The following is a 24,332-nucleotide window of genomic DNA, read 5'->3' as shown; positions in this document are numbered from 1 at the left end:
TTATGTCTTTTCTCTCTGTCTCTCTCTCTTTGATTTTGAAAGGGATTTTTAGATTACTGATTTGAGACATCTGATTTTCTAACCCAGGCATTTAGGTACAACTTCCCTCTCAGTAGTAATATATCCCACAAATGTCAATATTTTATATATCCTGTATTTACATAGTATAGTGGGTGTGTACATGAGTGTGCAGTTGTGTGTGTATTGCATTGTATGAATGCTGTTGCGTGCTTATGTGTATACACAAGTGCCCAGGTATGTGTGCATGAGTTCAGGTGTGTGTGTGTCTGTGTGTGTTTGTGTATGTGTTAGGTGTGTTTAGGCCAGAGGGAAACCTCAGAAATTCCTCCTCAGGCACTATCTGCCTGTTTAAAAGATTAAAATTAGCTGGGTGTGGTGGCACACGCCTTTAATCCTAGCACTCGGGAGGCAGAGGCAGGTGGATTTCTGAGTTCGAGGCCAGCCTGGACTACAAAGTGAGTTCCAGGACAGCCAGGGCTATACAGAGAAACCCTGTCTCAAAAAAACCAAAGAAAAAAAATTAAAATTATACTCATTTATTTATTGAGGGGGTGTGTATGTCTGTGAGCATTATAGAGATCAGAGGACAACTTGCATTAAGTTTTATGTCTGTACCATGTGGATTTGGGGGACTGAACTCAGGGTGTCAGGATTGGCAGCAGGTGCCTTTATCCCCCAATCTCACAGACCCCACTTTTTTTCTGAGACAGCATTTTTCACTGGCCTGGAGCTGAGCCAGAAGACTAGGTTGGTCTGGCTTGTCTAGAAGGGCTCAAGAATCCATCTGTCTTTGTGCCCCTAATGCTAGGATCACACCTAAGCATTAGGTCTGTACCCCACCTTTTTATGTGGGTTTTGAGGATCAAATGCATAGTGTCCCGTTTACAAGGCAAGTACTTTATGAGCTGAGCTGTCTCTCTAGCCTCCCTGTCCCCCAATTTACTACCAACATGTTTAAATCATTGTGTCTGAAGTGAGTTTCTTCTGGTCACGTATGTGTACGTTTATGTTTATATATCTTATTTTTTTTGTCTTGTAATTGGTATGTCAAGAACACTTATATTATTGTAGCTACTTATAAGTTTAGGCTTAGGCAAGCCATTTAATTTCTTTATCTCCAATCTATTGTCTCTTTTTTTTATTTCTTCCTTCCCTTCTGTGTTCTTGAAGGTTCTTTAAATATCTTTGAAGCTGACCTGCCCAGAACTTCCCATCTTGCCTTGGTTTCCCAAGCTCTAGACTTCAGATTTGTACAAGCATAACTGTTAGCATTTCATATTAATTACCTATGGCATTTTACCCTATTTCTTTGCAAAACTTATTCAGTCGTCATCAGAGAAGCTTCCTCTGCATCTGAATGGGAACAAATTTAGAAATTCACAACCAGATATTACACAGACACACTGACACAGACCACACAGCCACACAGCCACACAGCCACACACACACACACACACACACACACACACACAAGCACACAGGGTGGGGGTTGGAGGAGGGAGGAGAGACAGAGACAGAGAGAAACAGAAACAGAGAGAGACAGGTACAGAGACAGACAGAGATAGATCCAGGAATACACAGCTTTAAAGAGATGTCTTCATTAAATCCTTCCTCTGGGAGCTAAGAGAATCCCATAGAACAGAATAGAGGCAGAATAAGTGTAAGAACCGGAGGGGATGGAGCACACCAGGAGAACAAGTCCCTCTAAATCTACTGAGCAAGGCTCACATGAATGCACAGAGACTGAAGCTGCCAGTACAGGGCCTACATGGGGGGGCTGCACCAGGTCCTTCATGAATAGATTATATTTTCCAGTTTAGTTTTTTTGTTTGTTTGTTTAGTTTGCTTTGATTTCTGTTTTCTGTTTTTGTTTTTTGTTTTTGGAGACAGGGTTTCTCTGTGTAGCCTTGGTTGTCCTGGAAATCACTCTGTAGACCAGGCTGGCCTCGAACTCAGAAATCCACTTGCCTCTGCCTCCCAAGTGCTGGGATTAAAGGCATGTACCACCACGCCCGGCCCAATTTCTGTTTTTTTTTTTTTTTTTCAAGGCAGGGTTTCTCTGTGGTTCTGGCTGTCCTGGAACTTGCCCTGGATCAGGCTGAGTTTAAACTCCTAGATATACGCCTGCCTTTGTCTCCCCAGTGCTAAAGGCAAGTGCCACCACCTAACTGGCACGATTTTAAAAATAATTTAAACATTTATATTTGAGTACTTTGGTGCTGAATTCTGGGTCTTTACTTTGGCTGGCTCGTCTAATACAGATCTGGTGATAGAAAGGTAGCTAGTAGGAACTTCTCTGAAGGGACTCAGCCCAAGCACTGCAGGCATGGATCTGTTAGACCTTGCCCTTCTCCCCCGATTCTCTCCATCAAACCAAACCATCAGATTGCATTCCTAAAGCTAGCCAACAAAGTCCATTCCCTTATTTGGCCACTTCCTCCTCCTGTGGATGACTACCAAAGTCCAGCTATCAAAGGAAGTCCAGCACTCAGCTCCTGCCTTGGCTCACCTAATTAACATACCCAATTAAAATTAAGCACTTCATCCTAATATGGGTTTTCCCCTTCACCTTTACAAGCTGCCATTGCCACATTTGTGTCCCTGCTTTCCAGAGGCTGTGTCCTGTCAAACTACTAGCTAGTGGATATTTTTTCTTTATAAATACCACACAGTTTTAACTCCCATTTAATTCTTTTGAGAGTTTTATTTCTGCTTTTTAACACCCTGCTACTGTTTTCTAGTGTAACTCTTCTATGATGCACCTTTGATACTTTGTGGAGATTTTCTCTGTGAGCCAGGATGCTAATATTCCTTCTAGACTTGTAGAAGTGGACATGGAATCATTGAATCATTAGTAACATTTTAATCCTTGCTGTCAGATTGATGCATAACAAACACCAAATAATAGCAACAACAAAAATGAAAGGTTAGCATACAATATTTTCTGCCACAGTGTTACCATTTCATTACTTTTGAATAAGGAGTAGGGAAAAAGTCACTCTAAAGCAGAGAATTATTACAATGGCTTCCTACAACAGATACAGTGTTTTGCATTCACGATAATATGTATTTCAGAGCTCACATATAGGTCAGCATTATTCGTAGAGACTGCATTCTGAATACTTACCATAACATCAACTTCCACACTACACTACAGAAAAGAACTTCTGAGTATTTTACCCAGGTAAATCTTTCATTTTAGAGACTGATCAAAGTTAACCATGTTTTAAACATTTCCTGTATATTCTGAGTGGGTGTAGAATCATGGCTCTTGCTTCTAAGCTCTTTCTCTGTAGTCAGAACAGTACCGCCCAAACTCCGCGCGTGCGCAGAGGATTCCCACAATCTCAGGGAGGGGTGGGGGGAGGGAGAAACACCACCGAGGAGGCGGGGCCCTGCCCGGCGGCGCTTCCAAGACACCGCCCCCACAGTCTTAACACAGCGTCACGGAGCTTCGTAGTTCCGCTTCCGGCGCCTCACGCTTCTCTTTCTTCCTGTCTGGCTGGAAACATGGCGTCGCGCAAGGAAGGCACCGGCTCCACCGCCACCTCCTCCGGTTCTGCTGGCGGCGCGGTGGGGAAGGGCAAAGGCAAAGGCGGCTCTGGAGATTCGGCGGTGAAGCAGGTGCAGATCGACGGCCTGGTGAGTGCGGGTCGCGGCCACAGGCCCACGTGTGAGGCTGATCCCTGCCGGGCGCGCTTCCTGCCGACTTCCCCAGGCGCAGGCTGACCGCGCTCTCCCCTCGGCGCCCTTCTCCTTCATCTTCACTTTTGCTCGGACGACACCGCAGCCTTCCCTGTTTTCCGACGAGAGACCTGAGTGCTGAGAAACGGGGCCGGAATGGGGGTATGGGACAGCTTGGCGTGGTCTGGTTTTTAGAGGCTCAGGAGAGGACGGCTTACAGCCGAATGACAGTTGTGATGGGAAGGATTTAGGGTTTTGTTTGGGGCTCTAGAGAGGGGAGTGAGGGGAAAGGAAACACCTTGGCTTCCCGGAGAGGCGTTTGCTAAGTGCATTCTCAATAGGTTTAGTGTGTTACCGTGCTTTACAGACTTTACCTGGGCTTGCAGAACTGCGGTAAAACTCTTAGGCAGAGTTCAGTGTGAACCCAAGAAGTCATAGGACACAGCCGTAAGTTTATTTCTGAATAAGACCCATGATCTAGAGTATCTGTGGAAGCTCGGGGGAAGGAAGTGGATGGAAGAGAAAATATGCGAATCTAAAAATGATGTGGGATTCTAAGCTTTAGGAACCTCCCTCCTGAAGGTTGTGGTGGCACATGTATTTACCCTGAGCACAGGTGAGGCCCAGGCAGGCAGATCTCCACGAGTTTGAGGTCATTTGGGACTGAGATCCTGTCTCAAAAAGAAAACCACAAAGAAAAAGGTCGTCGTCTTCTTCGTCTTCGTCTCCTCCTCCTCCTCTGTCTCCTCCGTCTCCTTTTCTTTTTCCCCAAAGCACCCCTTTCTCTCAAACCAGTTTTTAGGTATTATCCATTAGGTATTTTCTAAAGACTCTTGTAGTAGGGATTTTTAAATTCATGTGAAAATTGTGATTGCAGCAGGCAATGTTTACGTGGAAATTATTAGTAATTTCACTTTGGACTATAGTTTAGTTAGATTGTCATGAGGCTTTTTTGTTTTTGTTGTTTAATATAACCTGGTGTTTATAGACTTAGTCTCTGTGGCCCTAAGAAGTTGGCCTTAACCAGCTTTAGTTACCTCATGTGTTCAGATGGGATTGAGAAGTAGTTAGGCATTGGTGCATCGTTTGGATTATGTGAAAACCTGTATGTGGTGACCTGCGGTGAGCATGGGAGACTGTGAGCTGTGGATGTCAGAGTTTGAAAGCTGCGGGGAAGAGCTTACGTTTAGAAAGCTTTATGGCCCCAGTTAAGTATCACTTGCATAGTACTGTGAAAAAGAAATGTTATGTCGTTTACTTAGCTGACAGTTTCAGCTTTCAATGGCCTTTTGAGGCAGGTGCCTTTAGGAATAAATAATACATGTTCAAAGATCGCAAATTAGTTGGTGGGTGGACTTGTAAAGTACCATTTCAACACTTGGAAAGTATTTTAAGTCATAACTTATGTCTTAACTGCATTTTTGTATAATTTGAAACCACTCTTTGAATTACTTGGTTTCTAGAGTTGTAAAAGTCAACAGGTAGGTGTTATAAATCTGCCTGGTAGATGTAATTACAAGTATGTATTTTAGGACTGGGTTTGGACATGGTGGCACACACCGGTAATCCCAGCACTTGGGAAAGTACAGCAGGATTCTGGGGAGTTGTCCAGGAGCCTGGGCTGCGTAGTGGGACTGTCAAACAAGACGAAGTAGAACGTACTTTTAGGGCAGTCTTGGAACTGCCGAGCTGTCTTAACAAGGGGCAGTGCTGTAGTCTCAACAGGAACAGTGTCAGGGTGCCTTAAGATTGCTGCAGGTGGGAACAGACAGGGCCATTTGAGTTCAACAGGCAGACAGTGGGCCTAGGAAAGTCAAGACACTTATTCTTAGTTTCTGGATTCATGGCTCACTGTTTTCTTTTATCTGGGGACTGATTATTGCTCTTCCTAAGAGATTGTGTTAGAAGTTTGGGTGTTGATAGTTTACTATGAAGATACACTTTTCAGTGACAAAAATACTCATGTCTTCACTCAAAAGGGCCTCTTGATTATCAGGGGTCCTGACAAATCATATTGTGACTCAGAAGCTTATGAGTGACCCTGATGAGTTATAAAAAGGGACACTCAGATGGTTAAGTGCCTTTACTTAGTGAGCCATCATGCTGGCCCTTAGTTCAAATCTTGGTATTTCCTTTAATGTTATCTTAATTTTTTTCTCATTCATTTAATTTAAAAGCTCAAATCCTAAATCCTTTCATTAGATGCTTTCAGTGAATTCAAGGTCCATCAAGGTGTAGTTTTTGCTTACATCTTCTTGGTTTGTGTTGTTTTTTTTTTTCCCAGTTCTTTCTTCACTTTGTCCAGAATGTTCACCTGTGGCCAGTTAGCCATTCCCTCACTAGGTCCTGCAGTTTGTCTTTCTTTTTTATTTATTTATTTATTTTTGGTCTATGACATTTCTCTTTTTCTCCTTGTCATGTATATTATTACCACACGTGGCTTATTTGAGCTACGACTTTCATCTATAGTTTAATTTGAATCTGTATGCCTCAGATATGTTTTTGATTCATTTAGGATTCATGGGTTATCCTTTCTGTTGTTTGGTTTTTTTTTTTGTTGTTGTTGTTTTTTTTTTGGTTTTTTTGTTTTTTTTTGTTTTGTTTTGTGACAGGGTTTCTCTGTGGTTTTGACTGTCCTAGAACTAAGTATGTAGACCAGGCCTTGAGCTTTGAACGCTCCACCTGCTTCTGCCTCTCCTACTATGCTAACCCAGCTATGGATTATCTTTAGTTATACTAGCCCTTCCACGTGCTGACAGTCTTGGTAAGCAGTGTAGACACATTCCATTCCTACCACCATGACTGTACTTAGCAATACATAGGCATGGATGAACCCAGATATTAATTTTATATTGATTATGTTTGCTTCTGGCATATTACTGGTGGCTACAACCAGTTAGTATTATCTCTAGGAATATAAGCTCTTGATTCATATTGGAGGATAGTTTTTTAGAATGCTTTGAGGTATTTATTTTTATAATCAATGTATTCAATTTTACAATCAATATAATCAATAAATTCATGAAATTTAGATGGCTTGAGTAGTTTATCTTCCTAGTTGGTTTTTTGCTGTTGGGTTTAATCTACTTCTTACCTCTTGGATTTCTAACTTCATTCTGTGAATGAAAAACCATTTAAAGAGTCTTACTAGAATCATTTCTAACCTTTTAGAGTAAGTGTATCTGAATGAAGATTAAGAATGCAGTTTGAGCCGGGCGTGGTGGCGCACGCCTTTAATCCCAGCACTCGGGAGGCAGAGGCAGGCGGATTTCTGAGTTCGAGGCCAGCCTGGTCTACAAAGTGAGTTCCAGGACAGCCAAGGCTACACAGAGAAACCCTGTCTCGAAAAACCAAAAAAAAAGAAAAAAAAAAAAAGAATGCAGTTTGATAGACTGCTTAGATTGTCTTTTCCTCTGCCAAGGCACGATGTTACTGCTTGTAGTATTAATGTTTTGTAGTAGAAAAAAAGCTTGTGGGAGTAACTCCAGCTTCTGCGTGCTTGTGGCTGTGACAGCCGTGACATGTCCAGAGGGCAGTAGTTGCAGCACTCCTTCCCATCGTTTGCCACTTCAGGTCTTTCCTCCTTCCTCCTCTGTGATGTTCCCTGAGCCTCAGTGGTAGTGGGGTTGTATGGCTGTCCCATTTAGAGCTGAACATTCAGTCTTGAAGTCTCACACTTCAACCAGCTACGCACTTCAAAAAAGCTTCAGTTACCAAGCTTGAGAGCAGCTCAAATCTGTGGGTATACATACAGTTTTACTTTTCATTTTACTTTTTTCCTCTTATTAATTGCCTTTGGCTGTCCTGGGACTCACTCTGTAGATCAGTGATCTGCTGCTTCTGTCTCCTAGTGTTGGATTAAAGGTGTATCACCATTCCTGGACAAGCATAAATTTTTGGAAGGCAAGTTGACCATGTTCATTCAGCAGAGTGGCAAGAGCAGGTTCTATTTTAGACTTTCGATCAGGATTCTACTCTCAGTCATTAAGTTTGTGCCTGTGGAGCAGGCCTCTAATCCAGTTGGAAGACAGTTAGCTACCCCACAGAAGGTATGTTTCTGTCTTTGCAGTAGGCACATGTTGTCTGTCAGGTAGGCATTGCAGCATGTAGAGTGTAGTCCTGGACAAGCCTGTCCACTTGGAACTGAGACTTGCTGATTAAGCTGGGCTGACTGGTGGGCCAGAGTTACAGGAATCCAGCGCTCTTTTTTCCCTAGGACTAGAATGTTGGATACAAACACCAAGCCTGACCTTTTAGGACAAGTACTGAAGCTTTGCCTCAGCTTGTGTGGCAAATCTTCCCCGCACCTATTCTGAGAGTAGTATTCATAAGCACCTGAACAGTGGTGTTACCTACCTACACACGTATGGTTAACTGAGAATATTGTAAATAGAATTGCCTTTCAGCTGAGGATGGTAGCATATATCTGTAGTTCCAGCATTTGGGGTGCAGGCAGAAGGATCAGGAGTTCAACGTCATTTTTAATTACATAGCAGTTGGGCTATGTGAGATTCCACCTCCCTAGCTGGCTCACTTGCATGTGGGAGTTGGAGCACCTGCTGCTGGCCAGTATTGGGAAGTAATGCATGCCATTAACCCATGAGAAGGCCAAATGGAAATACAGGTTTGATTATTGATGGCTTTCGCACTGTGGTGAGGTAAAAAAAAAAATGGTAAGAACATTGTCGTCCACCTTTGTGATTATAGTGTTTAGTAGATTCGCTCCTAGGTAGGAGACAGAACTAGGGTGGAAGCTTTTAGAAAACGGGGCTTGGTCATACAAGCCTGTAACCCCAGTACTCAGCAAGCTGAGGCAGGGATAAATGAGGAAGCAGCACTGAAGCTAGGTGGAAGTTGAATAAACTGGCCATGGTCTCACAGAAGTGGCCATTTCTAGCCAGTGGCTTGTGAATACTAGTACTGACCTTTGGGGCAAAGTGAACATATGGTTAGACTGAAGAGAAAGCTCTCTGGGCGGCTCAGGAATTTCTTTGACAACTACAGTAGCTAATATTTCAACACTGCACATACCCCTTAAAAAGGGCACTTCCTCAGCCTTCCCAGGAACCAACAGAGGTTTCCAGGTTTCCTGTCTGATGCTACCCAGTGGACCTGCTTTGAGGTCTGTAAATGCAGGAGAGCCTGAGTAATTAGTGTTGGAAGAAAAAGCTAAAAGAACAGCATCCAATACCACAGTTCACCAACTACTCCACAGTGGTGATCATGGTGTTTTTACCAGCCAGAGGCAAGACCCACATATCTGTGAAGCTAACATGCTATCTTAACATAGCATGTAGTAGGCAAAGCAATTAAAGTGTTTAATTTAGGCCAGTATTGATGGTAGGCAGTGAGGTTCAGAAACTGAAATCTTTCCCCCAGACAACATGGAGGTCCAACTATTAGGAAGCAGTATGCACTAGCACTCCTAAAGGATATCTCAGCTCTGAGGAAGGTTATATTGTATTTTTTGATGCCACCAACAGTTCCAGAGAACTGATCCCTGATTGTGCAATTTGCTAAAGAACATGGTTATAGGGTGTTCATTGAGTCTGTTTGTAATGACCTTGACATCATTATAGAAGACAAAGATGGGGGAGCAGGAGACAGGTCACTATTGGCGATTAGCTGGTATCATGGGCCTGGGCTGACAGAGCAAGCCTGTGACAACCCCAAGCTCAGCTGTGAGGCCCAGGCAGGCAGCCCACCCGAGATCACCTTCCCCCTGTGCTATGGGACCTGGGTGAGCAAGCCTTAGATGACCCAGACACCCAGAGACCCCCAGGTTGCCACTAAGATGAACAAGTGAGCAGTGGAGAGATGGAAGAGAACGGGAAGCACAATGATGTGTGCACAGTGAAGAGAGGTGGAAATGAAGACTCTAGGGTGGCAAGGAACAGCCTGGTGTGAGTAGTCCTCGATGCCACTTAAGGCCAGGGCTCTACCACTGAGGGCCATGTCTAGGTCAGTGGCCCTATAGCAGTAGGAGTCTGTTACCAAAGCCAGACAAACATCTCTGGTCTACCTGGGGCCATGTTAGTATCTGAGGGCTGTGCAGAGCTGCACTCTTCGCCTGGGCATCTTGGGAGAGCTAGCCCTGAAGGCATGAGAGCAGAAGAGCTGCCTGAGGTCATGAGAATGAGAGAGCTGGCCATGCACCTTGCTTGGGCAGCACGGTAGAGCTGGCTCTGGTTGTTGTAGTTGGGGGTGAGCTGGCCCGAGGGCATTAGAGTGGGAGAGCTGACCCTGTCCCTGTCAGCTACAGCATGGCGTGAGGTAGCCAGGGCAGTGCTGGTGCTTACCTTGGTGGTGTGGGTGCAGGAGAGCTGGCAGGCTGTTCAGGTCAGCTACCACTCAGGCCCAGATCCTGGTCTTTTGAGTTGGCCCACCCCAATATGTACCCCATCTGAACTGTTGGAGTGTGTGAAGGGGCCAGTCCTATAGATCCAAAGCTGCCGAATCTCCATGACACAGGGCATCCAAGAGGAGTTTCAGTGAGGATCCAGTTTGATAGGTTAGGATAAACCAGAGGACTTGGCTCAGACCAATGATTCATTACAATGAATATTTGCAAGTAAAGAAGTATGGACAATAGGGTATACTGTGGGATTCACCATGATACACTACAGCTTCCACAATGAGATTTGGTTTTTTTCTTTTGGCAGGGAGCTTTCAAGTTTAGAGGGCAGGCACAAAGCGAGGAGATACAGTAGCTCTCAGATAGAAATGATAGCTATCCTCATACAAGTAAGGAAACTAAAACACAGAACATGGGTCTTGATATATTCTAAGGTGGGGAAAGAAGTCTTTTTAGAAGAGTGGTTCTCAACCTGTGGGTCACGACCCCTTTGGGGGGTTCAGACAGCCATTTCACAGGGCGGTGTAAGGCCATAGGAAAACACTGATATTTATATTATGATTCATAATAGTAGCAAAATTACAGTTATGAAGTAGCAACGAAAATGATTTTATGGTTGGGAGTCACTACGACATGAGGAACTGTATTGAAGGGTCTCAGGAGGAGGAAGGTTGAGAGCCACTGATTTAGAAATTATGTACAAAATAATGTATTCCATTTTCAGTTGTTCGAAAACAGTTTCCAAAAAATAATTTGTTCTCTTATTTGTGAGATTTTTCTACTTCTTTTTCATGTACCTTAGATAGTTCTTAGATGATTTTAGCAGTTATGTGATACCTGATTGTGTTTTTTTTTTCCAAAAATAGCTCAAAGTTATTTTTGTGTATGCTTTCTAGTCTATGGTATTTGGATGTATCTCATTTGGTAAGGTATGCAGTAGTATAGTTAACGACCTGTTTCTGTAAGCTGCTATTAGACGGTCCCTCTAAAGTGGCTGCATCCAGGGATGATGAAAGCACAGAGTGCAGGGGTCACTTACGTGCCTGTCTTACTGATGCCAGGTTTTATCTCCTCACTAAAACTAAGAGGTCAGAAAGGGCTACTTACACATGCCAGAGTAGTATTCTGGATTGGTACCAAGACCAAGTCTATAACAACTCAGAAAAATAGTGGCAATGCAGCTTAGCATAGTCAAAATATGAAGGGTTTGCCACTTGAGTTGGAATATCAGCTGCACAGTTACTGCAAAATTTTATTTTCTTCCCAGGTAAAGGCTCTAAATATCACTAGTACTCAGTGGATCCTGATGAGTGTGTGAGGTTTTGCTTTGGACTTCTTGTGCTGTCTCTTATCCCTATATCCGACAACTAGCTTCATTATGTAAGTGACAGATGCCCCCTGTGACAAGCTCCATAAAATACAATTTTTAAGAAGAAAAGCTCTGAACATTCACTCTAAGGGAGATTTGGAAAAACAATCACAAAGGAGAAACTCACTTTGGGTTGGGGCTTATTAATTAAGAGTTGGGGATTAGTGTTGTGGCGTTTTCCCTAGTTTTTAACAGATTTGTAGAGTTGACGTCAGTGGAGTCACAGGCTCTTGTGTTTCTGATTGTGCTGAGCGTCTACGCCTTCCTCAGTGGTCCTGTGGTGAGTGACTCTCACCTGCAGAGAATTCCAGTTTCAGTTTTGACTCCATTGCCATCTGAATGTGACTATCTTAAAAAAATCTTTCTCTACTTTTAAAATGAGGTGTTCTTGTTAGAATGCATGTTGCATTGATTCAGTTGATTTCTGTTATTAGTGAGTCCACTCTGCCTAAGTCACCCAAGCTTGGGGAACATCTTTGCTGATTCCTGGAGGGTTTCCTTGGCACTCTGAAGATCATGTCTTAGCTCTCTGAGTTACAGCTGCATTGCCCTCCTTTTCATTTCTACCTCTCTTTCCCCATCTGTTCTAAGAACTTCATGTAAGTTGTCCTACAGGCTGCTTTGTATTTGGCTGTCCCGGACAATGCTGGTTGAGTAAACTTGCTTATAGACACTTGTAGCACTAAAACTCAAAAACCCTGTGGAAAAATCACTGTTCTATCCAAAGTAAACACACTTCACTGTGTAATAATATTTAAATTCTTCTTTCTGACTTGGAGAGACACTCAGCTCATACTCTGTGGGTGTGCCTCTCAGAGGTAATCCCTGAGCAGGAAGATGCACTTCCGTAGGATCCTTAGGAGCTTACTGTAGTATCCCCGATGCCCCAGGACAGGGCCTCTTTGTATAGCACTGGCTGGACGGGAACAACTGACTAGCCCCAAACCTTTCTCTGCCTACTGAGTGCTGGGGTTAACGGTGTGAACCACCATGCCTAGTTTATAGTATGCTTTAATGTTGAAAGCAGGTCTGTTAATCTGCACACCCATTGAACTGAGTGATTAATATGTGCACATAGAACACATAGACCATGAGGAAAAATGAGCAAGAAACTGAACCACCCGTGCTCCAGCTATCTTTCCCAGATGGCTGTAATTAATTACTCTTAAGGTCAGGGTTACCTACCCTGTTTCCTAGGCCTCGTTTAGCAAGTACTAAAGTACTTGATAATCCAAGTGCCCCCAAATTCCAGAATGGCTTTTTAAGTATTCAGCACATCTGAGTGTACTGCATGCAGTATTTTAAGGAGTAGACATTTTGCTACATTTCTGGAATTTTATTTATTAATTCATTGCTTTGTATGAGAGAAGAAATAAATTCCAACCCAGATAAACCTTTCTGTCGATAATTTTACTTTTGAATAATTAATTACTTTGCAGCCACACCTGGGGAAAATTCCAGGTTAGTATTCCGTATGATATTATAAAAGCTTGTGAATTAAGCATGCTCATGAGTTGCTTGTATACTTGAACATTTGGTTGTACCTTTGTGTTCCCTGTAGGACTAATGGGAGAACAAGAGAACTGTTACTCTGAAGAATTGGAGTTGTGCTTCGGTTCTGTTTTTGACAGCAATTAGTAGATTTAACTTGAACAGTGTGAGCCATCAGTAAGCATTAGATCTAAGAGAATAATCATGAAACATGCTCTTTTAAAATGAAATAGTATAGAGGTGATATTGATAAGCTATAGCAGAGCGTTGTAACCTGTCTCGTGTGTCAGGGGCAAAATAACTAGCCCTCACCATTGAAGTAAGTCACTGAAGTTTATTCACATCAAAACTTAACAGCAATGATTTAAATCCCATTTCTTCTTTGACTCAGCCAGTTGTGAAATGGAGCTCCTATCCCACTTGAGCCGTAAAATGTGTTAAATTTAAGACTAATGCAGGTTTCTGCTTTTTGAGTTTACATTTTGGCAATAACTACCTTCTTTGTTCAGTGTTAGAAAAAATGGTGTAGGCTTAACCAAATAAGAAAACTGCCAAGTTCACAGCTCTGTCAGTGAAAGAAGCCAGATTAAATGAAAGTCTAGAGATTGACTTTACAGAATATGCTAAAGGGAAATTTTGTGACACTACACTTTTCTTTGAATAAAGTTCTTCTACAGTAATAGCTGTTCTTTGACAGAGATTGATGTGAGGAGTTGAAGCTGTGAGCTTTACCTCCCAGTAGCTGCAGAACCCGGGAGAGTCAGCTAGGCAGTGTGTATCTCGCTTGAGCTCTTCAGCTGGTCAGTGCCTGGGGCAGCTTGGGCCTGATGCTTTGCTTTGAACTTTTAAAGAACTCATAGGGTGGACATCACCATGGTTTGTAGCTAGGAAAAGTGTTCTCTTACATGAGAATGTGTATAGCAAATAGAGACTAGTTTGAGTAAAGTGAGTTAGCACTCCTATTTATTTTTCTGAGACAGGGTGTAATGGAGCCCAGGCTTGCTGTGTAGCCAAGGCTGGCCTTGTGCTTCTGATCCTGCTGTCTCCACTTCGTAAGTGCTGGAGTTACTGACCTGCACCTCAGCCCTGGTTTAGTTGCCCTCTACATTTTTCTTTTCTTTTCTTTCTTTTTTTTTTTTTTTTTTTTTTTTTTTTAGTTTTTCGAGACAGGGTTTCTCTGTGTAGCCCTGGCTGTCCTGGCACTCACTTTGTAGACCAGGCTGGCCTTGAACTCAGAAATCCGCCTGCCTCTGCCTCCCGATTGCAGGGATTAAAGGCATGTGCCACCACGCCCAGCTGCCCTCTACATTTTTAAATTCAGATTTTAAATAAGGGTGTTCATGGTAATGGATATTACTAAGAGCTTTCACAGAGCACCCCCTCTCCTGAGTAATGCTGCTTCAGTGTGGTGTCAGGTAGTTTGTGGTGTTCTTTTCTTTTCTTTCTTTTTCTTTTTCTTTTTCTTTTTCTTTTTCTTTTTTTGTTTTTGGTTTTTGGTTTTGGTTTTTTGAGACGAGGTTTCTCTGCATAACAGCTCTGGCTGTCCTGGAACTCAATCTGTAGACCAGGCTGATTTCAAACCCACAGAGGTCAACCCTTCTGCCTCTGCTGGGTTTAAAGGTGTGCACCACCACCTTCCAACTTAGATAGATAATTTTTTTTTCAAAGATTTATTTATTTATTATATGTAAGTACACTGTAGCTGTCTTCAGACATTCCAAAAGAGGGCGCCAGATCTCGTTACGGATGGTTGTGAGCCACCATGTGGTTGCTGGGATTTGAACTCTGGACCTCTGGAAGAGCAGTCGGGTGCTCTTACCCACTGAGCCATCTCACCAGCCCGGTAGATAATTTTTTAATAGCTACAATTTACATTTTTGTCATGCTTGGAAAAAATCTGGGAGGAATGTAAGCATTCTAGAGGGATAGCAGGTCTTGGCATCCTTCACTCAGTGACTGAAGGTTTGCTGGGCTGTTTATTGTGCTGTAGTCGTTGTAATGTTGTTAATGCTTATTACGGACTTAATTGGTGCTGTGTGATGGTTAGTAGGGAGGAGTAGGTAAGCCCAGCCTGTCTTAGGCCCTCATCAGGAGGCAGCAGCAGGAGGAGGGGCTTAGATGCGAGAGCTCCCAGCTGGGTTTTTTTATTGGCTGAATATGGCACTGTCTTGCCTCTGTTTTAGAGAACTTGGAACTCATGGAGGGATCTTGCCGTGGAAGGAGGTTTATTTTCACTCCTTGTACAAATACACTGTGCAGAATAGCTAAGGGAATAATAGGAATGACCTCAGAGGAAGAGAATGCATTTATAAGCAGCTGTGGGGCTGGGAGAGAAAACCAGGAGCTTGGTAGTCACACAGTTTGAAGTTCACACCTGTTGAGTTGCTGTATTTTGAGAAACTTTATTTTTGTGACATAAAGTGTTTGGTTTTAAAGTCTAAATAGCTTAAGTGTGGGGGTCTGGAGTAATGGCTGAATGGTTAAGAGCGTATAATGGTTAATGGCTGATGTTGCAGAAGACTGTAGCTCGGTTCCCAGCACACACATTGGATGGTTCACAGGTTCGTGTAACTCCTTCACCAGGGGATCCAACAACTCTGGTCTCTGGACATTCTCTCTTCTGTCTCTCAAAAAGGCCAAAGGCTAGGACTGGTGAATGACCTTGTAATCCCTGCACTTTGGAGGCAGAGGCAGGGATGAAGGCAGCTGGAGTTGTTTATATGGAGAAGACTATCTCAAAAGCATAACCAAAATCACACAGAAAGTGGATTAAAGTTCTACTCAGCTGAGGGGTGTGGGCTGCAAGACTGGTCTGTGTGAGCTGAGTGATGTTTAAGGAACTTTGGTAGGTAGCAGTTTGGCCCTGCTGTGCAGCTGAGGTGTGTCATCCCTGGCCCTATGCTTTCTCTTTCTAAAAGTGAGTAATCCTCTCCTCCTCCATCTCCATTTTCCTAAAGTGTGGGGCTGTGGTAAACGGCGGGAATGTGTTCTTCCCAGATTGCTCCAGATGGACTGTGAGAAACTTTGCATACCCAGGTGATGGTGTAGCTTCTTTTTCTCACCAGTGTAGTAAGATTTACCTCAAGTACAACATATAATGTGATCTTTTAATACTACCAGATTTACTTTGTTTTGGGTGGGGACGGTTGAGACAGGGTTTCTCTGTATAGCCCTGACTGTCCTCGAACTCACTCTGTAGACCAGGCTGGCCTCGAACTCAGAAATCCGCCTGCCTCTGCCTCCCGAGTGCTGGGATTAAAGGTGTGTGCCACCATGCAGATATGCTTTTTAAGTTAATTTTGGTAGTTAAAATATCTTAATAATTTTAGTGTGTTTGTGTAGCTTTTTTTTTTTTTTTTTCAACTGTTAGCTGAATGAGTATTTCAGTGTTTGCTTACTCTAGCTACACCGGGTGGGTTACCCAGCACTCCCTGTGAGCTCTGCTGTGTAAAAGATATAGCACAATGGATACTGTCTTAGGGTTTTACTGCTGTGAACAGACACCATAACCAAGGCGATTCTTATGAAGGACACCATTTAATTGGGTCTGGTTTACAGGTTCAGAGGTTCAGTCCAGTATCATCAAGGCAGGAACATGGCAGCATCCAGGCAGGCATGGTACGAAGAGCTGAGAGTTCTACATCTTCATCTGAAGGCTGCGCTAGAATACTGGCTCCAAGGCAGCTAGGACAAGGGTATTAAAGCCCACACCCACAGTGACAAACTTGCTCCTACAAGGCCATACCTCCCAACAGTGCCACTCCCTGGGCCAAGCATATACAAACCATAACAGATGCTATAGGCTAACAACTAGCTACTTAGGCACCAACTGGTTCTTTTTAGGGACAGTCAGAAATCTGTTTTTCCTGGTGTTACTACTTACTTTTAGCTTATTTCTAAATCAGTTTAGTTCTTTGCTGATAGCAGAGATTGAACCTTGGGCTATGTGTATGCTAAGCAAGCACTGTACTGCTATCTACCACCCCACTTCCCCTTGAATATTATAGTACAAAGTTGAATTGCCAGTTTGCAGATTTATATGTGAGTCAGGTTAGGCTTCCCTTAAACAGGTCATTCTGCTATTAGAACCCAGTCTCTGCATCCATTTATAGCTTTGATAGTGGTGATATGTCCATGTGCATGTTGTCTGAGAATTTGCAGATGTTTGTGCATGACATTTGAATAGAATTGTAAAATAACCATCTGAAAAAGAGGTGTCCTACACAAAGAACTATAGACTACCAAGGGATGCTGAGAGTGGGAGAACTAGTTCTCCTTGGGGAAGAGCACACCCAATGGTCAGCCCTGAAAACATGTACAAGTAGTATATATACTGAGCAGGCTTGATTGTTATGTATTTAGGAATCTGTCTATGAGTGGGTAGGGAATAAAGGGGTATATGGGAGGGTTTGAAGGGAGGAAGGGGAAGGGGGAAATAGTTTACATAATCGCAAAAAACAAAAGAAATTTTAAGAAGGTAGACTTTAGTCAATAGTTATTTTGGATTGTTTTCATTCTTTTAGGACTAGGACTACTTAATTGTACTTTTATTTAATTGATATTTTACTAGCAAACTGTGGTGGTTTGAATAAAAATGGCTCCCATTGGCCCATAGGGATTGGCACTATTAGGAGGTGTGGCATTGTTGGAGTAGTTGTATCTTTCTTGGAGGAAGTCACTAGCAGGTAGGCTTTGAAGACTCTTCCTCAAGGTAGCCTAGGGTCTCGGTCTCTTCTGCTGCTGGTGAATCATGATGTAGAGCTCAGCTCCTTCTCCAGCACATGTCAGCCTGTATGGCACCATGCTTCCCTCTTTGATGATAATGGACTAAACCTCTGAACCTGGAAGCCAGCCCCAATTAAATGTTTTTCTTTGTAAAAGTTGCTGTGGTCAGGTGTCTCTTCACAGTAATAAAACCCTAAGACAAAACCTTTTTTGAGCTCTGTATAGCCTTGGCTGTCGTGGGGCGTGCTCTGTAGGCCAGGCTGGCCTCCAACTCACAGAGATCTGATTACCTCCCAGCACTGGGACTAAAGGTGTGCATACCTACCTACTACCCAGATACTAACAAACTTTTATTTAGCTGATATTTTACTAACAACAGAACTGGCTAATTTGATGTCAACTTGACACAAGTTAGAAGGAAACTCAGTTGAGAAAATGTCCTATCAGATTGGTCTATAGACAAATCTATAGTCTCTTGATTGATGATTGGTGTGAGAGGACCCATCTCACTGTGGATGGTATATTTCCTGGGCAAGTAGCATTGGAAGGTATATGAAAGCAGGCCGAGCAAGCCATTAAGGAGCACTCTTCATGGCCTCTGCACTAGCCTCTGATTCCGGGTTTTGGTCTTGAGCTCATGCTATGATGTTCCTGGGTAATGGACTGTAAGCTGTAAAGTGAAATAAACCCTGTCTTCCCCACCTTGCATTAAAATAGCAATAAAAACCTCTATGACACCCCAAAGGTGTTAAAGGTGTCTTATGCCCATCTTATTCTGTAAGTCAGCACTGTCCAGAAAGGAAATTGACTTTGTTCTGCTTTGTGAAGCTTTAAGCAGCAAATCACAGTAACTGCTATATTTTAAAACCTTCCTCTTCATTTTCGTATTTGATATCTTTTGAATAGAAAACAAGCATATGCTTGTTATAATTGATACAGATATCCTAAGAGGATTCTTATTTATCAAAGCACATAACTCCATTCACATCGTAGGTGTTTTATTTTCTAAACATCCTGTCTTAGATGTCATGGCATTCGGGTATTCATTAGATGTCTGAGGTGGTGCACGTTTCTGTTTTGTTTTGTGATACAGAGTAGGCAAGCCCACTCACCCTGGGCGAACACCCCCATCCTTTTTTAGCTGCTTCTTTATTTACCTATTTATTTATGCTAGGAATTGAAGTTGGCATCCCCAATCCCACCTCCCTCCCTCCTTCCTTCCCTACCTTCCTTCCTTCCTTGATTTGCACTAGGAATCAAACTTGGGGAAACCTTTTCCCACTGAGGTGTATTTCTAGCCTTTTGCTTAATTTGATGCAGTCTCACTAAGTTCCTGAGGCTGGCCTCTAATTTGTTATCCTTGTGTTTCAGGTTCCTGATTATCTGGGGTTGTAGGCATTAAACTCCACCATCTCTTGGTGTTTTTGATGTCTTTAAAATACAATTTACTGGGCCTGGATAGATGACTCAGTAGTTAAGAATACTGGTTGCTCTTGCAGAAGACCCAGATTTGGTTTCTAGCACCCATATAGCAGTTCACAACCGTCTGTAGCTCCATTTCCAGGGCATCCAACATCCTCTTTACCTCCACAGGCTTCAAGCACACATGTTGTGTACTGGCATAGATGCAGGCAAATACTTGATACATGTACATTCTAAAAAATAAAAATAAAAAATCCAGTTTACATATTTTATGAAAAGTAGATGTTGACAATTTAAGCAGTGTCCCGAGAGTGCAGCTGCTGTGTTCTGTGAGCTCTTCCTTAGGTGACTGCTTCTTCAGCTCTTTTGGTCTTATGGTCTTTGCTGCACCCCCTAGTGAAGCCCACCTTCTTGTCCCTCCTTGCACCACCCTTTTTTTAAATAATTATTTTTCACAAACTATAATCATGATCGGTTTTCCTTATTGTTATTACTGTCTTGTTTTAAAAGTCTCCAGGGTCAGACTTTTCAGAATACATAAACTTCTTTGCCAGCTTGTTATGTATTCCTTCATGAGTGCTCAGTAGACGTTCTAGATGCTCAGTGATAAGTGATATAAAAAAGATTGAATACAAAGGCAGGCATAATCCAACTGCTTTCTACAAAATAAGACATTAAAAAGATTTATGAATGTAAAACTGATTTTTCTGTTCTGAATAAAATATTTTTTCTTAATTTTTTTATTATTGACATAAATTTTTATACATCAAACATATTAAGAATATTGAATATTTTAAGAATCATAATACATAAAATAATTGTTCAACTTTTATATTCATTTCCTTTTGTACCCTAAAAATATCATTAATGAATATATAATACTATCCATAACTGAGGATCCTATATATCTAATGTTGAATAGTAAATTGTCTCAAAACATACAAAATATTCTTTGGGAGTTAAGCATAGTAAAAGAGCATAAAATATTAAAAATGAATCATTAAGAAATATATTCAAAAGTCCTTATTATTACCACCCGACATAGTGAGAGAGCATTTAAAATGAATTATTTATCTGTGCACATTGTCAAACAATCAGTTTATTTAAAAAAGATTATCAGTGTGTCTAGGAGAGAAATTATTTTATCAGTAAGTATATTTTTAAAATTTCAAAATAGCAAAAACTCTTTGAAGTTAAACATTAAGAAAATGCTAATTTCAAGCACAGTGAGAAAAATTATCAATAATATTTCCATGATGTTCATAGAAGATGTAATTTTAATGAATAAAATATTTTTAAAAATTAACTTTCTTCTAAAAGTCTAAAAGTGCTATATTTTGACCCATGAGCAAATATTTTGTTTTGGAAAAGTTATTTTTTGTAAGAATATAGGTTATGCATATGCATAGTATATTCATTATGGTTTTTAAAGAGAAATGTCAGAATTTCTCAGTTTCATTTTCTGACATGAAATTATCAGTACTGAAGTTTTGGGGGCCCTCAATTTTAGGGGCTTAGAGGTTTAGAAGAGGGACCTGTGTGAGTTTATTTTTTGTTCCCAGTTTGTGTCTTTCCCCTTTCCCCTTTTCTCTCTTTCCCCTTTCCCCTTTTTCCCCTTTCTCCTTTTTCCCCTTTCCCCTCTTTTCCCTCCTTTCCCTTTCCCTTTCCCTTTCCCTTTCCCTTTCCCTTTCCCTTTCCTTTCTTTTCCTTTCCTTTCCTTTTCTTAAACTAGCAAATATTAAGTAATGTGTTTCCCTGGATTCTGTAAGCCTTTTAAACCAGGTGGCTAAGCCTGCAGGACGTTGTGGGAATCCCTGGTTTATAGCCGATGGTCAGAGGTGCCCGAGGCCTGATGGAGTGGTGCAGTTCTTACCGGTCGGGATCTGATACTAACTTCAGGTAGAGTTATCTGAAGGTCGGACACACTAAGGTCACGGTGGGGAGAGAACTGGGGACTTGCTTGGTGTGGAAGATCTCACATTTCAGGTGAGAACAAAGGGAACCTGTATTTGAGACTTGCTCTTCTAAAAACTGGAGCCTCATGAAAGCACAGACTTTATTAATTTGCTTCATTTTATGAGAGAGGTCTGAGAGAGGTGTCTTGGCTCTAGAATTAAGTCAGTAAATATCTAAGCAAATGAATTACTGAGGGAGTGACACAGAAGCCTGCTAAGTCTGTGCAGAAGATGCAAGCCTTCTCTAGGTAGTGTTCTTCAAAGACCTGGATTTGTCCCAAAGCATTATCTGTATTTTGGTAAGATTTAAAGTGTTTCCTTTTAGGACATAAGAAAAGCCCCAATCCTTACCCCCCTTTTCTTACGTAGCCTAGGTTGATGACTGACTTTATGTAGATGACCTGGAACGCCCAGTATTACACACTCCCTAGGAAAGCATCCAATATATTACAGGGAGGTCTTAGGGAATCATGGGAAGTTTTACTCATCGTGTTAACACATAAAATTTAAGCATTACTGATTGCTAATGTAATAACTTAGCTATTTTGCATTGGCATATATATTTCTCCTTATATGTTTTAAATGTCATTTATTTATTTATTTATTTATTTATTTTTACAGGGCCTTTCTATGTAGTTCTGGCCACCTTGGAACTCACTATGTAGACCAGCCTGGCCTCGAATTTGCAAAGACCTGCATGCTTCTGCCCCCTAAATGCTAGGATTAATGTGTGCCACCATTGCCTGGCTTGTTTTGACATTTTATTGAAAAGAAATTTTTTTTGTACAATTTTTTTTTATGATCATGTTTCCCTCCCCCGGTGCCCAGATCTCTGTCACCTCCTTACCCTCCCAACTCTTTCCTGTCTCTTTAAAAGAAAACAAAAACAAGAAACAAAGTACAAAACACAAAAAATAAAAATCAAAATTAACAATCGAAAGATCAATAAGATAGAAAAAGCCCAAAGCAGAATGATGCAGAAAAACTAACACTACTGTTGAGTTGTTTTTTACTACTCCTGGAAACAGGGGCTGCACTGAAGTGTGGTTAATGCACTCAGTGAGACTTTGAGTTCAAATATGTATCAATCCTGTTGTGTCTAGAAGACACCTTCCTTGGCGTCCTCAGTCACTTCTGGATCTTAACAATCTTCCCACTTCCTCTTCTGCATAGATGCCTGAGCGTTGAGGGCACCCGCTGCATAGATCCTGGTACGTTTGAGGATACTGTTATCTTAAAATCATTTGTAGTTTTTAGACTTTGAATCAAAGTGAAGTTGTGTTTGCTGCCTTTTTAAAGCCAGACCATTCTCCTTATGTTCCTTGAAGATTAGTATCAGTCTGCCTGTTTTGCTCTCTCACAGTGTGCATTAGTGATCTAGACAAAAGTGTTCCCTTTAGGCTTGTCTGAGCAGGCATGGGCAGTATCTTGCTGGTAGGATTTCTTGCCTTATTCCATGCAAAATCTTCAAGAAGGTTCTAGAGACAACTCACGATCCCTAGAACAGCAGTTGGACACTTGGTGGGCAGGGCAAATTGAATGGGTTAAACATTCAGACCCTGAGCATAATGACATTTCAGAGTCTTAGAAGACTTGTGCACAGTGTCTCTGGTTTACCTCTCCCAGGCAGAGTTTATAGTAGAATGTCCGCTGTGCTCATTTAAAGGATTCTAGTCAGCACTGGTTCTTGTCTTGGCCAGCTCATAGCCCTGACACTTACTGGACTAGAGAAAACTTGTGTGCTTCCTAGTGTCTCTGCTGTTCTTGTCCCTATTCTGTAATGATATTCCAAGTAGACCCGAGCTTCTTTAATAGGGGTGATATTTTTGCTTTCATAAGTAAAATATTTGGATTTGAAAGGTATTTCTCACTGTCTGTACTTTTTAGAAAAAATGAAAAGTCTTAGAAGAAAGAAAGCTCATGGCATTACAACCTTTTGAAGAGTTAAACCAAAATAAAGACAGAGGACAGCTGGATCATGTTTATTAGAAGTTAGAATAGGTCAGAGGAGATGGTATAGTTGCTAAGAGCACTTACTGCTCTTAGCAACGGACCCAAGATTTTGTTCCCAGCACCCATATCAGGTGGCTCACAACCTCAGGTAACTCCAGCTCTAGGGAATCCAGTGACTTCTGGCTTTCACACTCAAGGGCAGATACCTACACATAGGTACACATAAGTTTAAATTATAATTAAAATATTAGAGTAGGGTGTTATAGACACATGGAGAATCTAATCTCAAAACTCCTTGGAAAGTATACACATTTAGCTTTGATCAGTTAATTCTGACATCAGAGATTAGGATTGGGCTCTTAAGTACTTATTTATTCTGAAAAAGTTTATTACATTATTTGTTAAGCTACAAGTGATGTAGGGCTTCCGTGTGTGTGGGGTCATTTGTGACACATTAAAAACAAAATATATTATGGGAGTATGTTTTTTTGTTTTGGAGACTTCCATGCATCAGCTTTGAAAATAAGAGCAGGGAGCCTTGACATCCATAAATAGGATTAATTAAATAGGTCAGCACTGTTTTATGGAAAGAAACATGGGTGATTTGAGAGAAGTGAGCACTTGAACATGGCTGAAAATAGGATTATTGTGGGTGGACATTCCCAGCGTGCATCTCCTGAGTGAGACTCGCAGGCTTAGAACAGCTAGCTGCATACTTGCTGTTTGGGGACCGGGGCACAATTTGATCATCATCACTATTTCTTCACAGATTTCTGCTGCCTGGCCTTGTAAGCTTGTCTGCCCGTTCATTCATCAACCCCTCAGTGTGTAGCCATAGTTACAGGGACACCTCCCAGAGATGCTGATATTGTATCGTAACTGTCTAGCCTTTGTTATAATCACGGTCAGCACACCTACACTTTCTCAATCACTGTGAAATACCTTAAAGTGTCAAGGCTTTCCTCAATATAATCATTTTATGTCGGCTTAGCTGTTTTTCAGAGAAGAGAGGAAAATAGTATAATTGGCTTTATAAAAAGGTAGCTGTAAGGATTAAATTAAGTCATTCATCGCATGGAAGGCATTGAGTAGAGGGCTGGTGCATCAGGAATTACTGATAATGTTTATTATCCATTTCTTGAGGAAACTACATTTGGAGTAGCTTTCACGTGCCGGTGTCTGTGTTAGTGTTGAAGGTGTAATGCTGAGTAAAACAGCCCTTCGTTCAGATGAGCCTTTAAGAGGGAACGCAATAAGCACAATGTTGATATTCCAGATCCCACACATCTTTTTTTTTTTTTTTTTTTTTTTTTTTTTTTTTTTTTTTTTTTTTTTTTTTTTTTTTTTTTTTTTTTTT

General features: G+C 41.7%; 1 protein-coding gene across 1 annotated transcript in view; it reads left to right on the top strand.

Annotated features, from left to right (window-relative positions):
• Window positions 1–3,492: 3,492 nt before the first annotated feature.
• Eif3h (eukaryotic translation initiation factor 3 subunit H) overlaps window positions 3,493–24,332 on the top strand; it is an 80,890-nt gene continuing 60,050 nt past the window's right edge. The window contains exon 1 of the mRNA XM_021183034.1: window positions 3,493–3,663. Coding sequence (XP_021038693.1) covers window positions 3,532–3,663 — 132 coding nt within the window. The 5' untranslated portion in view covers window positions 3,493–3,531. The remainder of the gene's footprint in view (window positions 3,664–24,332) is intronic.

This window comes from Mus caroli, chromosome 15 (genome assembly GCF_900094665.2).
Source record: "Mus caroli chromosome 15, CAROLI_EIJ_v1.1, whole genome shotgun sequence".
Classification (NCBI taxonomy): Eukaryota; Metazoa; Chordata; class Mammalia; order Rodentia; family Muridae; genus Mus; species Mus caroli.
The sequence above is the reverse complement of the archived record's forward strand: the minus strand, read 5'-3'. Positions and strand labels throughout refer to the sequence as shown.